General features: G+C 43.8%; 3 protein-coding genes across 3 annotated transcripts; all 3 read left to right on the forward strand.

Annotated features, from left to right (window-relative positions):
- The first annotated feature begins 296 nt into the window (after positions 1-296).
- On the forward strand, positions 297-1,613 carry LOC139804646 (olfactory receptor 4S2-like). The gene has a single exon (XM_071762105.1). The coding sequence runs from the start codon at positions 425-427 to the stop codon at positions 1,358-1,360; it is 936 nt and encodes a 311-aa protein (XP_071618206.1). The 5' UTR covers positions 297-424; the 3' UTR covers positions 1,361-1,613.
- Positions 1,614-4,369: 2,756 nt separating this feature from the next.
- On the forward strand, positions 4,370-5,459 carry LOC139804493 (olfactory receptor 4S2-like). Its single transcript, XM_071761759.1, has one exon. The coding sequence runs from the start codon at positions 4,384-4,386 to the stop codon at positions 5,344-5,346; it is 963 nt and encodes a 320-aa protein (XP_071617860.1). The 5' UTR covers positions 4,370-4,383; the 3' UTR covers positions 5,347-5,459.
- A 3,524-nt stretch (positions 5,460-8,983) lies between these two features.
- Positions 8,984-10,220, forward strand: LOC139804476 (olfactory receptor 4E2-like). Its single transcript, XM_071761738.1, has one exon. It carries the CDS (start codon positions 9,038-9,040, stop codon positions 9,983-9,985), a length of 948 nt encoding a protein of 315 aa, XP_071617839.1. The 5' UTR covers positions 8,984-9,037; the 3' UTR covers positions 9,986-10,220.
- The last annotated feature ends 3,513 nt before the right edge of the window (positions 10,221-13,733 follow it).

Raw genomic sequence — 13,733 nt, forward strand, 5'->3', positions numbered from 1 at the left:
AGAGATTGTTTTCATGGGCTTGGTTGACACTGAGGGAAAACCCTACTTTTAAAAGTGCTGAGGGTGAATGCACTGGCTTTGTCCTTAGCACACCAGCCATAGATCCAGTCCTTCAAAATCCTGGAGGAGGAGGATGGAGGAACCCATCCCAGAGTGCAGCTGCCTCAGTGCAGTGACAGACACAGCTGAAGTCTCATGAACTTAATTTTAAAATAAAGTATCTAAAGGGGAAAGACAAAAAAAAAAACCAAACAAAAATCCCACTTCACAAACTTAACACTAATCCTATATATTTCTTAGCCTGCATGCATGTACCTCTGATAAATAACTCATTATTTATAATGAATACACTTGATGAATCATTTGTCTTTGTTTTTCCATATGCCTAGGCTGTACATTGCCCATCACCACTCAGCTGATTAACATGGAGAATGCAAGCAGTGTGAAGGAATTCATTCTTCTGAGCCTCTCGGAGAATCCAGGGCTGCAGAAAATATATTTTGTGATGTTTCTGTTGTTCTATGTGATTATTGTGGGGGGAAATCTGCTCATTGTTATCACTGTCATTAGCAGTCAGCTTCTCAAGTCTCCCATGTATTTCTTCCTCTGCTACCTGTCCTTCGTAGATATCTGCTACTCTTCCACCACAGCTCCCAAAATGATTGCTGATTTCCTTGTTGAGAAGAAAACCATCTCCTTTGGGGGCTGCATGGCACAGCTTTTTGGGGTGCATTTCTTTGGCTGCACAGAGATCCTCCTCCTCGTGGTGATGGCCTACGACCGCTACGCTGCCATCTGCAGACCCCTTCACTACACCACCCTGATGACCAGGCAAGTGTGTGGCCTGCTGGTCACCACCTCGTGGGTAGGAGGCTTTGTGCACTCCATAGTGCAGGTTCTTCTCATCTCTCACCTCTCCTTCTGTGGCCCTCAAAAAATTGACCACTACTTCTGTGATGTCTACCCCCTGCTACAACTGACCTGTACTGACACCTACACTGTGGGCGCTGTTATTGTCACCGGGAGTGGAATGGTGACTCTGAGCTCTTTCTTAGCCCTGGTGGCATCCTATGTTGCCATCCTTGTTTCCTTGAGAAGCCAAACATCTGCAGGGTGGCACAAGGCTCTCTCCACCTGTGGGTCCCACATCACTGTGGTGGTTCTGTTCTTTGGGCCGTGCGTCTTCATCTACGTCCGTCCATCCAGAAGTCTGTCAGAGGACAAGATCATGGCAGTGCTCTACACTCTCATCACCCCCATGCTGAACCCACTCATCTACACACTAAGAAATGCAGAGGTGAAGAATGCCATGAGAAAGCTGTGGAGAAGAAAAGTGGGAAGTGAAAAAGGGAAGGTGTAGAACTGGGGTAACGTTTCCAAAGGGTGGGGGAAAATCAAGCATCTTCCACTGTCATTTCTTGGGTGAAAATTCTGAAGGAACTGCCTCTCAAAGAAAAGCTTGCTGGTAGCTCCTTTTGTCATTAGGAAGACACTGAAGGTTTGTTTTTTGATTTGAGAGATGTGAACTCTGTGACAAGCAGGCATTCCCTTCCTATTCTCTTGTCAATGAGTGCTCCCAAGCACTGACTGCAACACCAGTGTTTAAATAAATATTATTAAAAATACTCAACATGTTGTCCAGGTAAAACATCCCATTACTTAGGTATAAACATTTAGATGAAGTCCATCTTCTCTGTAATCCATTTGGCTGGGAAAGACCTTCTGCTGGAGGGAGGCCCCTTTCTGCTTACAATAAGTGTGAGAACCACATTGTGGTGTCTTGAACCCGTGGATTAGAAATTACAATTCTGATATTGGGTGGCAGCAGGAGGGAAAGCTTCTCCCTTTCCTTTGCCAGTGCAACAAATCCTTTCTGCAATGTTCAGAGTCAGGTTGGATGGGGCTTGGGGCAACCTGATCTAATGAAAGATGTGGTTTGGTGTAGATGGTGTTTGAAGGTTTCTTCCAACCCAACCTGTTCTATTTACTCTCTATATCTGTATCTATTATCTATTTCCTCCACCTGTCATTGATGCCATCCTTCCAACCACCCCTTTTAACCTCCAGCTCTGCCTCAGACTTTTCTATTTTAATTCTTAGACTAATATAGCAAATACTTGACCACAGCTTATGGAAGGTGTCACTGAAAACAACATTTGGCTTTGGTAAGGATTCTTATAGGAACTTAATACTTGGGCTAAAGCACTGATTCTGTGTTTTGAATTCTCTCAGTAAAAGTACCTGGTAAGCAGTGAGGACTGACCACAAACCTTTTTAAATATTTGAATAATTTCCTTTTTTACTCCTTGTTTCAAATTTGTACAGCAAATACCTCTGACAGGTAGCAGTCTAGAGCACAGTTGTGGTATTTCTTATGCTATCAACATGCCATGGGAAGAACAAGCTAATAAGGAAAAAAAAAAAAAGCATATGAGAAATATTCGCTTAGGACAGAAAACAGAACTTACAAAAATGTCCTGTGCCTTTACTTCAATAATCTTTGATTGCAAAGAGAAGGGGAATGTAAACCTAGCAAGGTGTGATGCTAATTTAAGCCAAAAATACTTCCAGAAGAAATACCTGCCCAATGGTAAAGAAAGCCTATTTATTTGCAGAGCATAAAATGCCAGCCAGCAAACAAGCAAAGCAGCAAACCCATGGGCAATGTCACAGTCTAGATGACCACACTCCACCAGCACTCTTCAGAGACTACCCTAATAACTATCCCATTTTTAGCTCCTTGTCTACTGATGATTTCTGACAAAACTTGGTGTGCCTTTGGGATCTCATTACTCTTGGCAGTCTTGTGCTTCTGCTGTGTGATCTACTTTAAATATTTCTGCTCCAGTTTCCCCATCTTGTGAGAGATGATTGTTCTTGCAGGTGCTCTGGGAAGGTGTTCCTTGCAGGATGAGCAGTGCAGGCAGAGAGTCAGGCTGTTCTTTTCAGGTGCTGGGGGTTTCAGATCTGGCAGGGCTGCTTTCACTACATCTAAGCAGCAACTTGGAGCTGAGACATTCTGCTGAAACCACCTCGGGTGGTCAGAGGAGGTCACCAGAGGAGGAAGTGCAGGTGAACTCCTGGGGACTGGCAGATATGAACAGAGTAAGTTTTCTGATATTATGCTTTGTTTTGTCCAAGCATACCTGAAATCCTTCAAGGCACTTCTGGTGGGTGACTTTTGGGAGGTCCATTTTAGGAATTCAAAATACCCCAGTGACAGATTTTTCAGCCTTCATTTCTGTCGGTGTCTTATTTGCTCTTTTTTTTCCCCCCCAGTCAGATGCCATTTCCAGACAGATGTGTCAAAAGGATGTTATCAGTTTTACAGAGAGGACTCAGGAGCTGGTGACAGCACATCCCATGCCACAACACACACTTTGTCTTCCCCACAGTGCTCTCCCTATGCTCATGGAGAAGCATGGAGGCAGGGATGGAGACACTTAAGAGCCTTTCCTCTGCCTCTCTAGTAGCAAGAAGGTGAGGCAGAGATCTCAGAGAAAGAACTGAGTGCCCTGTGATTGTCAGATAGAATTCAGACCCCAAAAAGCTTACCAATATCACAAACAAGGTCTTATAATTTGCCACCTCTGTCCCCATTAGTAATGTGAACACCAGTGATACTTGTGCACTGCGTGGGGATGCTGCAAAGGTGAATCCATGGATGTTTGTGAGTAAAGGAGGGACACCAGGCATGCAGTTGTCACACCAGTGTCACTACAGGTGTATTTATGAGGTGTTCCACACTAAATCCAGGACTTGGGTGAGGTATGCAAACCTCTTTTAATGCACCATTAATGCAAATTAGCTCAAGATTAGTTCATTCAGGTGCTGTAAGAAAGGTGGACCAAGAAAACACAGGCCAGCTCTTTCTGTGAGGTTTATCTCAGTCAGAAAGATTAAAAGGAGCAGCTTTGTTGCAGTCCTTTAGCTTAGTCCTTAGTCCTTTTAGAGGACTGAAAAGTAGAGTCACTGCTTGTATAAAGACCTTCCTCAGGCCATGATCAAAATGTTGGGACTTGAATTATAGCCACTTTGTCTCTTCTGGTCCATTTTTGTTTCCAAATCAATATTATAGGGTGAAAGTGGGTCTGAAGGGGACCTGGTACTTTGTCTTCTTTTTGAAAAGAGGCAAAGGTGAGATTTAAGATTCTTGGGGGTATTATTTCTACCACCCTCCTCAAATGAACAATCTGAGCTTATGATACATTCTGGTTTGGGTGTCACCTGTTATTTCTGGAGGGAAGCTTTGACTTTAAATGGATATATGCTTAATATTTAACATACCAGTGGTCAGTCTGCATGTGTACTGAGACTGTCCCATGCCTAGTGCCCTACTTGGTGTCTCTTTTCTATACTTCAGGTCCTGTCTACTTAGTGTCTATGGAGAACAACAACAACGTGACAGAGTTCATCCTCCATGGACTGACACAAGATAAGACAGTAGCCAAAGTGTTCTTCTTATTATTTTTAGTCTTGTATGGCACCATCATTCTTGGAAACCTGGTTATCATCATGACTATAAAGACAAGTGAACAGCTGAACTCTCCCATGTACTTCTTCCTGAGCTACTTGTCTTTTGTGGATATTGGTTACTCTACTGTCACAGCTCCCAACCTCATTTATCACCTCCTTGTTGAGAAGAAGACCATCTCATTTTGGGGCTGCATAGCTCAGGTCTTTGTGGGCCATTTCTTTGGGTGCACTGAGATTTTCCTTCTGACAGTGATGGCCTACGATCGTTGCATTGCTATCTGCAAGCCTCTCCATTACACAACTATTGTGAACAAGCCTGCCTGTGCCTGGCTGGTGGCAGCTTCTTGGCTGGGAGGGTTGGTGCACTCAGTGGTGCAAACCCTGCTGATCATTCAGCTCCCTTTTTGTGGGCCCAATGAGATTGACCACTTCTTCTGTGATGTTCACCCTTTACTGCAGCTGGCTTGCACTGACACCTACATCATTGGGGTCACCGTGGCTGCCAACAGTGGTGTGATTTCCCTCAGCTCTTTTGTTGTCCTGGTTGTGTCCTATGCTGTCATTCTGGTTTCTCTGAGGACTCACACTCCTGAAGGGTGTCTCAAAGCACTCTACACGTGTTCTTCCCACATCACTGTTGTAGTTCTGTTCTTTGGGCCCTGCATTTTCATCTACCTGCGCCCTTCTGCCACCTTCTCAGCAGACAAGGTGGTGTCTGTCTTCTACACCATCATCACACCCATGCTCAACCCCTTGATCTACACCCTCCGAAATAAAGAGATGAAAAATGCCATGAAAACTTTGTGGAGCAGAAAAGTGGAGGGGAGAGGGGAACGAAGCAACACAGCACGTGTTTGTAAGATGATGTGAGCTCAGGAAACCAGGGAAAAGGAAAGAGAAGTGTTCAGGAGAGACTTTCCAGTAACGCTGCTGTGGTTCCAGCACAGCTTTTCAGCTGATTAAATTGAAGGTTTTATGTGGGGCTGTTGTCAGCTGCCAAACCTGAGCAATGTGGGTAATGTTGGGACATTTTCCTCATAGCTGTATCTTAGGGATTTATCCAGCCTTCTCCAGGCACTAGGAAAAACAACCAAGTATTTTGAAAAGTTGTTGTTTCCTCCTAGCTCCTAAAAGCTCTGGAGAGTAGCAGCTCCTTCATTTCTGCACAAAGGAGTGATGGTGGCACCAAGCTTCCAAGAGTAAACAAACCTTTGAGTAGGACACAGCACTGGCAGCTTTTATCTCATATATTTTGATGTGCTAACAGGATGTGTCTACAACTGAGGGACTGTACTCATTTCATAGTAAAACAGGACCATGAGAAAAGCAGGAGATTGTAGTATGGCTCCCTCAGACAGGGAGGGGTAATAAATTGTACTGAAACACCAGCAAGTAAATAAATACCAATATATAAATATTAAAAATGTTTTCCAAGCAGAGCAACCTCAGTGTCAGTGCCATGATCTAAAAGCTCACTGGGCTAAAAGCTTTCTAGCAATGCTGAGTCTGAATGTCCCCAATTTTCACTTATTTGGTACTTTCTGATGAAAGTTCTATATTCCCCTTCCTGCCCCTGGTTCCTCAAACCTAAGTTGTCTGTGAGAACAAGTGTAAGACATGCAAATTCATATCCAGCTCCAAAAAAAACTCCTTTACAATAAACTTCAAATTATGGCTATTTTTGCTTGGCTCAGTCCCATTTAAAGGAGCTCTGCTGCCTAACACCTTTCCAAGCCTTGAGTTTGTTCATCATCTATCAGAGGAGCAACCCAAGCATGGTTAAAGACCACAGACACTGCCTGAGCACTGGAATAATTAAAACAATTTTCAGAGCTTTATTTAGACACTGAGTGAAATTTCATGTTTTGGTCAGCACACTCCAGAGCTAGTGCTCTAATCTTATCTCAGGGGTTGGTATCTCAGTGGAAGTAGGAGATTAAAGATTTCTTCAGACTGAAACACAACCAAGTTCTTAGATCAATGGGGGAAATGTTCCTCATCTTCTTAATAAAAACATTTTTTGTTTGGTTGACATTTTCATTTGGTTGCCATAGAAATGCCCCAAGAATCTTATGACTGGGGGCAATGCTCTTCTGCTGCAAACTGAGGGACTGTAGTCAAGGCATGAATTTTCTAAAAAACTTCTCTTGGCACTAATATTTTGGGAAGGGAAGGAGAGGAACAGGATGTCCTTACAATAGAAATTGACCACTCATGGAAATGAAATACAGCAACAAGTCCTACAATGACAGTAAAATTTAAGAATTGCTAATTCAACAAATTTCTCCATATTTCCAGATAGAAAAGGACAAGAAAGTGGGAGCAATGCCTGACAGGAGAGGAAGGTTTATCTTCCCTGCTGCTAGAGAGAAAAACAAGGTGTGTAGTCACCAAGATTCCTATCTAGATTTTCCCTGCTGGAAGAGTTTACTCCTTTCACCTCCCAAACCTGTAGCAGAATTGTCATAAATTGCACACCAAGGGACCCAACAACCCAAATTGTTTAATAAGGCCCTTGGGTAGATGTTTGGAGTTTGGTAATGATCCAGTTCTCACAGGTCCAACTCCATTAGCAGAAAACTTACTTTTCACCTCTGTTTAGCACCCAGTACATTACAGGAGTATTTATAGGTTGTACTGGGATGACTTAAGGGAGGAAGAAGATGCAGAAAACACAGAGGTCAGTTCAGAAAGCTGTGGAGGTGTTGCCTTATTGGCTCTTTCTGCCTAAAGGAAAAAAATGGGACATTGATATCATCACAGTGAAATTTGCCTGTAGCCTGTCAGGAACAGAAAAAGTTGTTTGAAAACCTGAAACAAATTTCTATGCAACAAATAACTTTAGAAAAGAACAAGGATATGGTAATTACAAGCAGGAGGAAGAAGAGTGAAAAAATGCCCTGATCTGACAGATAAATAACTTGAAAGAAATTTGGAGTGAATGACTGAAAAAGGTTTTCAGACAACAAATGCTGTGGAGTTGGGACTTGAAAGTTCATGTTGTATCAACATTTTCTAACTGGGTACAGTAGTAACCTTTTCTTCCTCTGATGCTCTTTGTATCAGCCATGGCATATTAAAGCACCCTTGTGTGGTTGTGTTTGTTTGTGTGAAAGGCAGAGAGAAAGGTTTAATAATCTGTTGAAAAACATACAGCCAAATTTAAATACTATTGTGACATTTTTCTCCTTTGGATCCTTCCAGGCAGCTTTGTTTAGTGCTGGTTGCATGGTAGCACGGGGCAGGTATCTGCTCTCCATTTATCCTGAAGTTCAGATGGTCTGGCTGCTGTGGTCCAAGTCATCTCACTGTGGTGTAATGATCCAGGTAAACTGAGTCACACCTTTAAGGTGTTTATTCCTCTTAATCCACTGTGCAGGGAGGCAGAGGTGTTGTGCTCAAGCTGTGATGCCAGTTCTGCAGGGCTCTGGGTGACACAACACCAGGGATCACTACAGAGAGTTCCCCCCTTCTGGAAGAATGCTGAGCTCTTGGGAGAGACAGAGAGGAAAAAACCCAGGATAATTTCTAAACTAGTGATGTGATTTGCAGACCTATATTCCAAATTCTGCCTGAAGTCAATTCCGTTGATGGGAAAGAAAAGCAGTGTTTGAGAACTACAAGGAAGTGGTAAGGAATAGAGCAGGACCTGAGGGAAGTAAAAGGCTATTAGTAAAAGGCAACAGAGGCATAAATGAAAAACAGACACTGCTTTCTTAGCAATTCTCTCCTTTGCTGCATTAAAAACTCATAGGCAGAAATGAGGAGATGAAGAATTTCCTGGTATGTTTGTAAATGAAATTGAGCAGATCTTTGCTGGTCGTATTTTAACCTCCACAAGACAGTGAGTGAATTTCTCTGCTGAAGAACTTCAAAAAATACTCTGAGCCACAAAAAGGTAGAGCAACTGTGCAGAGTTTTTCAACTTCTGCTGAGTCAGAAAACACATTTTTTTCAGGAGAGCATATTCTGCTACCAGCAAGAGCACCCCAGATACTAAAGAGCTGCTGTTCCTCAATGGAGATGCCAGTGAAAAACCTCCCAGACCTGCTTTCTGTGCCTGTATTTCTAGTTTCAGAGTGGTCAAGCAAACTGGAGAACCTTCCTGTCAGTTTAGAGGAATGCAAGTAGGAGCAGAACATGGAATGGCCCTGGATTGTAGACACAGCATTTGCTTCCATCCTGACACTCCCAGCAGGTAAAAGGACAGTGTGACATTTTTCCAGAATTCGTGGCTCTTCTCCTGTGAGAGTAGGATGTGATTCCTGACACGAGGGGAGCACAAACTTTGCCACATCAACCACTGTGCAGAAAAACAGAGAGATCTGAGGGGTCAGGGTCAGTGTGGAGGGGCCAGAAACTTGAAAAGGGAGTTGGAAGGCAGAAGGAGAGAGGTGGACAGTGCTCTTTGCAAAGACTGCTCACCATAATTTATGATGTGACATAAGCAGGCAGAACAGCAGTAAATGTATCCTGCTCTCATCATCCAGGAGCCCTGGAGCTGTAGCACATCCCTGTCTCATCCTGGCCAGCCCCATAACTTCAACTCCACACCTGTGCTATGGAAGCCCCAGCTGAAGCAATGGCACTGGGAAACTTCTCCCAGGTGACTGAATTCATCCTCATTGGGCTTTCTGAGAAAAGGGAGCTACAAGTCCTCTACTTCACCTTCTTCTTCCTGGCCTATACCATGGTTTTGCTGGGAAACCTCCTCATCATTGTGACCGTCAGGAGTGACCCCAAGCTGTCCTCACCCATGTACTTCCTCCTCTGCCATCTGTCCTTCATAGATATCTGCTGCACCTCTGTCACCTCTCCCAGGCTGCTGGTGGACCTCCTCTTTCAGAGGAAGAGCATTGCCTTTGAAGCCTGCGTGGCTCAGCTTTTTTTCCTCCATTTTGTGGGGGCCTCAGAGATGTTCCTCCTGACGGTGATGGCGTACGACCGCTACGCTGCCATCTGCAAGCCCCTGCACTACACAGCCCTCATGAGCAGGCAAGTGTGCTGGGTTCTGGTGTCTGCCTGCTGGGCAGGGGGTTTCCTCCACTCCATTGTCCAGACCCTGCTCACAATCCAGCTCCCTTTCTGTGGCCCTAACAAGATTGACAGCTACTTCTGTGACGTGCCCCCCGTCATTCGTCTCGCCTGCACGGACATCTATGTCACCGAGTGGCTCATGGCTTCCAACAGTGGCCTCATCTCCCTGCTTTGCTTCCTGGTGCTGGTCACATCCTACACCTTCATCCTGGTCACAATCAGGGTCCGTTTCACTGAGGGGCACTGGAAGGCCCTCTCCACCTGTGGCTCACACGTGCTGGTTGTCACCCTCTTCTTTGTCCCCTGCATCTTCATCTATCTCTGTCCCTTTTCTGCCTCCCCCTCTGACAAGCACATCTGTGTGATCTACACTGTGATCTGCCCAGTGATGAACCCCCTCATCTACACCCTGAGGAATAACGAGGTCAAGGCATCCATGTGGAAGTTGTGGAAGAGCTGCAGAGTCTCCTGAGACAAGTTGGGTTTGCAGCAAACCTGGAGTTACTTTCCTGCAGATTAATGGGAGATCCCAGGGCACGGGAAAGGGGTTGGAATGCAACACGTAGGGCAATATCTGAAACCCAAACAATGGTTATTTCCAGTTAAGGAATTTACCTGACCTTGGTTTCTTCAGACCTATAGATTTCATTGGTCTTCTTAGCTGTTTTTTGGGCCCCCTTAGTCCACCTATGGACTTTTTCCTGCTCCAGCACCTCAATCTCCTTCCTGAGCTGAGGGGCCCAGAACTGGACACAGGACTCAAGCTGTGGCCTCCCCAGGGCTGAGCACAGGGGCAGAATCCCTTCCCTGGACCTGCTGGCCACGCTGTTCCTGAGCCAGGCCAGGATGCCATTGACCTTCTTGGCCACCTGGGCACACTGCTGGCTCCTCTTCAGCTTCCTGGCAATCCAGACTCCCAGCTCCCTTTCTGCCACTCTGTGCCCAGCCTGGAGCTCCCCATGGGGTTGTTGTGTTGAACCTCATCCCATTGGAATCAGCCCAACTCTCCAGTCTGTCCAGGTCCCTCTGCAGAGCCCTCCTGCCTTCCAGCTGATCCACACTCCCCCCCAGCTTAGTGTCATCTGTGAATTTGCTGATGGTGGACTTAATCCCTTCATCTAAATCATCAATGAAGATATTGAACAACAATGAAGATCTGAACAACTGAGATCTCTATCAGTGTCATTTCTCCCCCCCACTGTCTTGTCTTTGCTTTTCTACAGTTTTTTGCCATGATGTTTCTCTGTTTCTCATAAAAACGGATGTTCTCTTCCCATCACCACGGCCATTTCTCTGCCATGGAATGTGCTTACAACCTATTAAAGAACATTTCAGATCCCTTCTTAAGATATTACCCACTGTTACCACAAAAATGGGGTTAGAAAGGAGTTCTGGAGAATCAGTGACTCCTCTTTCTAACCTGTCTGTGAGAGAAAATAATCTCCTCTCCTTCAGCTCTGAAACCATCAGATGTGTGGAAAACCAGACTGTGCTGTCCACAGTGAGACTGCCTTGAGGTTTCTTAATTTTCAGAGTGTTTCTTAGGTTTTGGACTGCTTCTTCTTAGGCATTTTCTGAACCATCTGAAATAACAGAGCCAAAATCAGTTTGTATTTAAAACTGGGCTTAAATTTAGCAAAGCATCATTTTGGGATAATGTGGAACTAGGATACGGTAACTCCCAGCACTGTAAAAACATAAAAAAGCAGCTCAAAAAAAAAAAAAAAGAGAAAAACAATAGTTAGGTTAAAAATGAAACTTTGATGTGTATTTAGAAACATCAAGGAATCAAAGGTCAGTGGGGAAATCAGGCAAGTAACCCAGTCCTTATCTGAGGCACTGCCAAGCAGTTACACAGCTTGGCTCAGACAAGAACTTCTGAAATGTCCTCTGAGGTTATTTCCCAACTCGGAAAGCAATCAGCTCTGCCTGTGTTGAAATCCACTGCTCTGGCAGGATGGGACAGTGGCTGTGACAGAATGATTTGCTGTCTGTTGCCAAGGAGAAACTGGAAATACCAAGCAGGTCTTTCACCACTAACTGCTAAGACCTGAAGAACACAAATTTCCTATGAAACGATGTAACTGCTGAATTTCCTCTTGCAAAAAGCAAGAATTAGTTGGGTAGAGCTGGGTTTTTTTTTTAATTTATTTTTTTATTTTTACCTTAGTATGTATTATATATCAAAGATCTTTCTGCCTTAGCCCAACAGAGTAGCATGACTATACTTGACCCAGTCAGTATTTCAGGATACAGTAGAGAGCAGAGGGATTATGTTTATGTTCAGTCACTCTGATTCCCCAGTTTTAAGGACAAAGTGTGGGGTTTTGTTTCCTACACTTTAGCTGTAGGGAATGTCATCTCAGAAGCAACCACCTTCACTTGCATTGCCTGTCTGACCTTCCTTCTGCTTAACAAAGATCTCTGGATATGACCATGTCTTATCTAAGAGAAGATGAACAGTGCTCAAGAAGTGGTTTCATTTTTTTATTTTAAAGCTGAGACCAATGGACTCACTTCTGGTGAAGATTTGGGTGAGCTAAATCAAGGTGCTTATCCATCATTTGGAATAATTTGGGACAGCTGTGGCTGAAGCTGGTACCTAACATCAGACTCAACTATTTGTAAAGAATGTGTTATATCTTCCTGTCACCACATTAATATTTAATGCAAAAATACAGCATTCAATACAGTGTAACACAAAACATTATCAACAACTAGGAAACAATAAATAGCACAAAGTTAAATATCTTCAACATAGAAGCTCTTCCCATTATGGAGGTATGTGAAAATGATCATATTTAAAATAAATTTTGGGAAAAAACGAAACTTTCTTAACAGTTTCACTTGTGTGGGATCAGAATTTTCAAGGAAATAAATCCAGGACAATTTTCTCCCTCTCTTGACGTGCTATTTCTGGGCTTTGCCACAGGGTGTCAGGAGTACCTAAAAGCAGACAGTGATGCTACAGGGAAGTTGAACACTGGAGGTTTTGTTTATAGGGTTTTCTTTACAAATATAAGGCTGCAGGGGTTTTAAAGCTTTTCATAAAATGTTCATAGTCTCACACAAGCAAGTCAGTAACATCATATAGAGAGTGATAGGTCAATTAGGGTATGTTTCAACTGAGCAAGAATCCTCAAAATGGTGGAAAAGGCTTCAGGTGTTGTAAATCAGTAGAAGACTAATTAGAGCCCTAGCCCAGTTATTCAGCTGATGTTAATTTGATTTGCTTCATTTGTTCAGCAGGTATAAATCAGGGGCATCAACACCTTCAGCCTGATAGAAGCTGCTGGAGTAAACTTGTGTCTGAGATAACCAAGAGCTGTGTCCAGAAAAAGGTCAGAGCTGCCAGCAGAGGATTGCAGAGTGTAAGTGGCCCTTGGCCAAGTATCTCAAAGCTTGAGGAGGTGGTGGGCAACCTCTTCACAACTCCAGGTTTAGATATTTCTGGGATATTTCCTTATTTTTGAGCTCTCCTGCTGTATGTCAGTCCCTGTTACCTGGATCCTCTCAGTGAAAGCCTGCAAAGTGCTTGTTGGCCTCCCCAGAGCCCCAGAAACTGGGTACATCCATTATAAATGGTTTCTTGGTGCTTGTGTTGTGCTGCACTTGGCACTGAATGTTACAGGAGAAATAGTAAATCCAGGAATGTTTTTTAAAAGGTGGAGGACCATGACAAAGGGAGAAGAGAAAAAAAAATACAGTGAAATTCAAGTGGTTGTTCTGTAAATAATTCTGTATGAATGTCTCAGTCTTAAAGCAGGCAAGGTTTATCAACTGAAAATAAAGGGGAATGTAGCTCTCTCAAGGACATCTGGTGGGCATGGGGGTGAGGGCAGGCTGAAAGAGCAGAGGTGGCTGTGATGGAAAACTGGAGCAGCTCAGCTGGACACTGGGCAAAGGTGGTAAGAGAAGGGAAAACTTATGGACCTTAATACTAGAAAGGAAACACTATGCAGATAATTGCATGTATTGACTTGGAAAAAAAAAAAAAATCACTGATTTTGACAAGGAAGGCAAACACCACGTAGTTTGGGGAGCCTGTGTCTCATGATAAACAATTTAATAGAATTGATTTTTCTCTCCAGGAAACAGCTTGGGATGATTTTTAATAAGGCCTCAGTAGATGCTGTTAAAAAGTTGGTGCCTGACAAATTGCAGAGGTGCAACTTGGCAGGTGAGTTTGTAAGGGTGTTTAAATTGGCTCCACTGTGCAT

This window comes from Heliangelus exortis, chromosome 18 (genome assembly GCF_036169615.1).
Source record: "Heliangelus exortis chromosome 18, bHelExo1.hap1, whole genome shotgun sequence".
NCBI lineage: Eukaryota > Metazoa > Chordata > Aves > Apodiformes > Trochilidae > Heliangelus > Heliangelus exortis.

Bases quoted from the DNA above. Each gene is read 5' to 3' on its own strand.
- LOC139804646 (XM_071762105.1), top strand. From the start codon at position 425: ATGGAGAATGCAAGCAGTGTGAAGGAATTCATTCTTCTGAGCCTCTCG.
- LOC139804493 (XM_071761759.1), top strand. From the start codon at position 4,384: ATGGAGAACAACAACAACGTGACAGAGTTCATCCTCCATGGACTGACA.
- LOC139804476 (XM_071761738.1), top strand. From the start codon at position 9,038: ATGGAAGCCCCAGCTGAAGCAATGGCACTGGGAAACTTCTCCCAGGTG.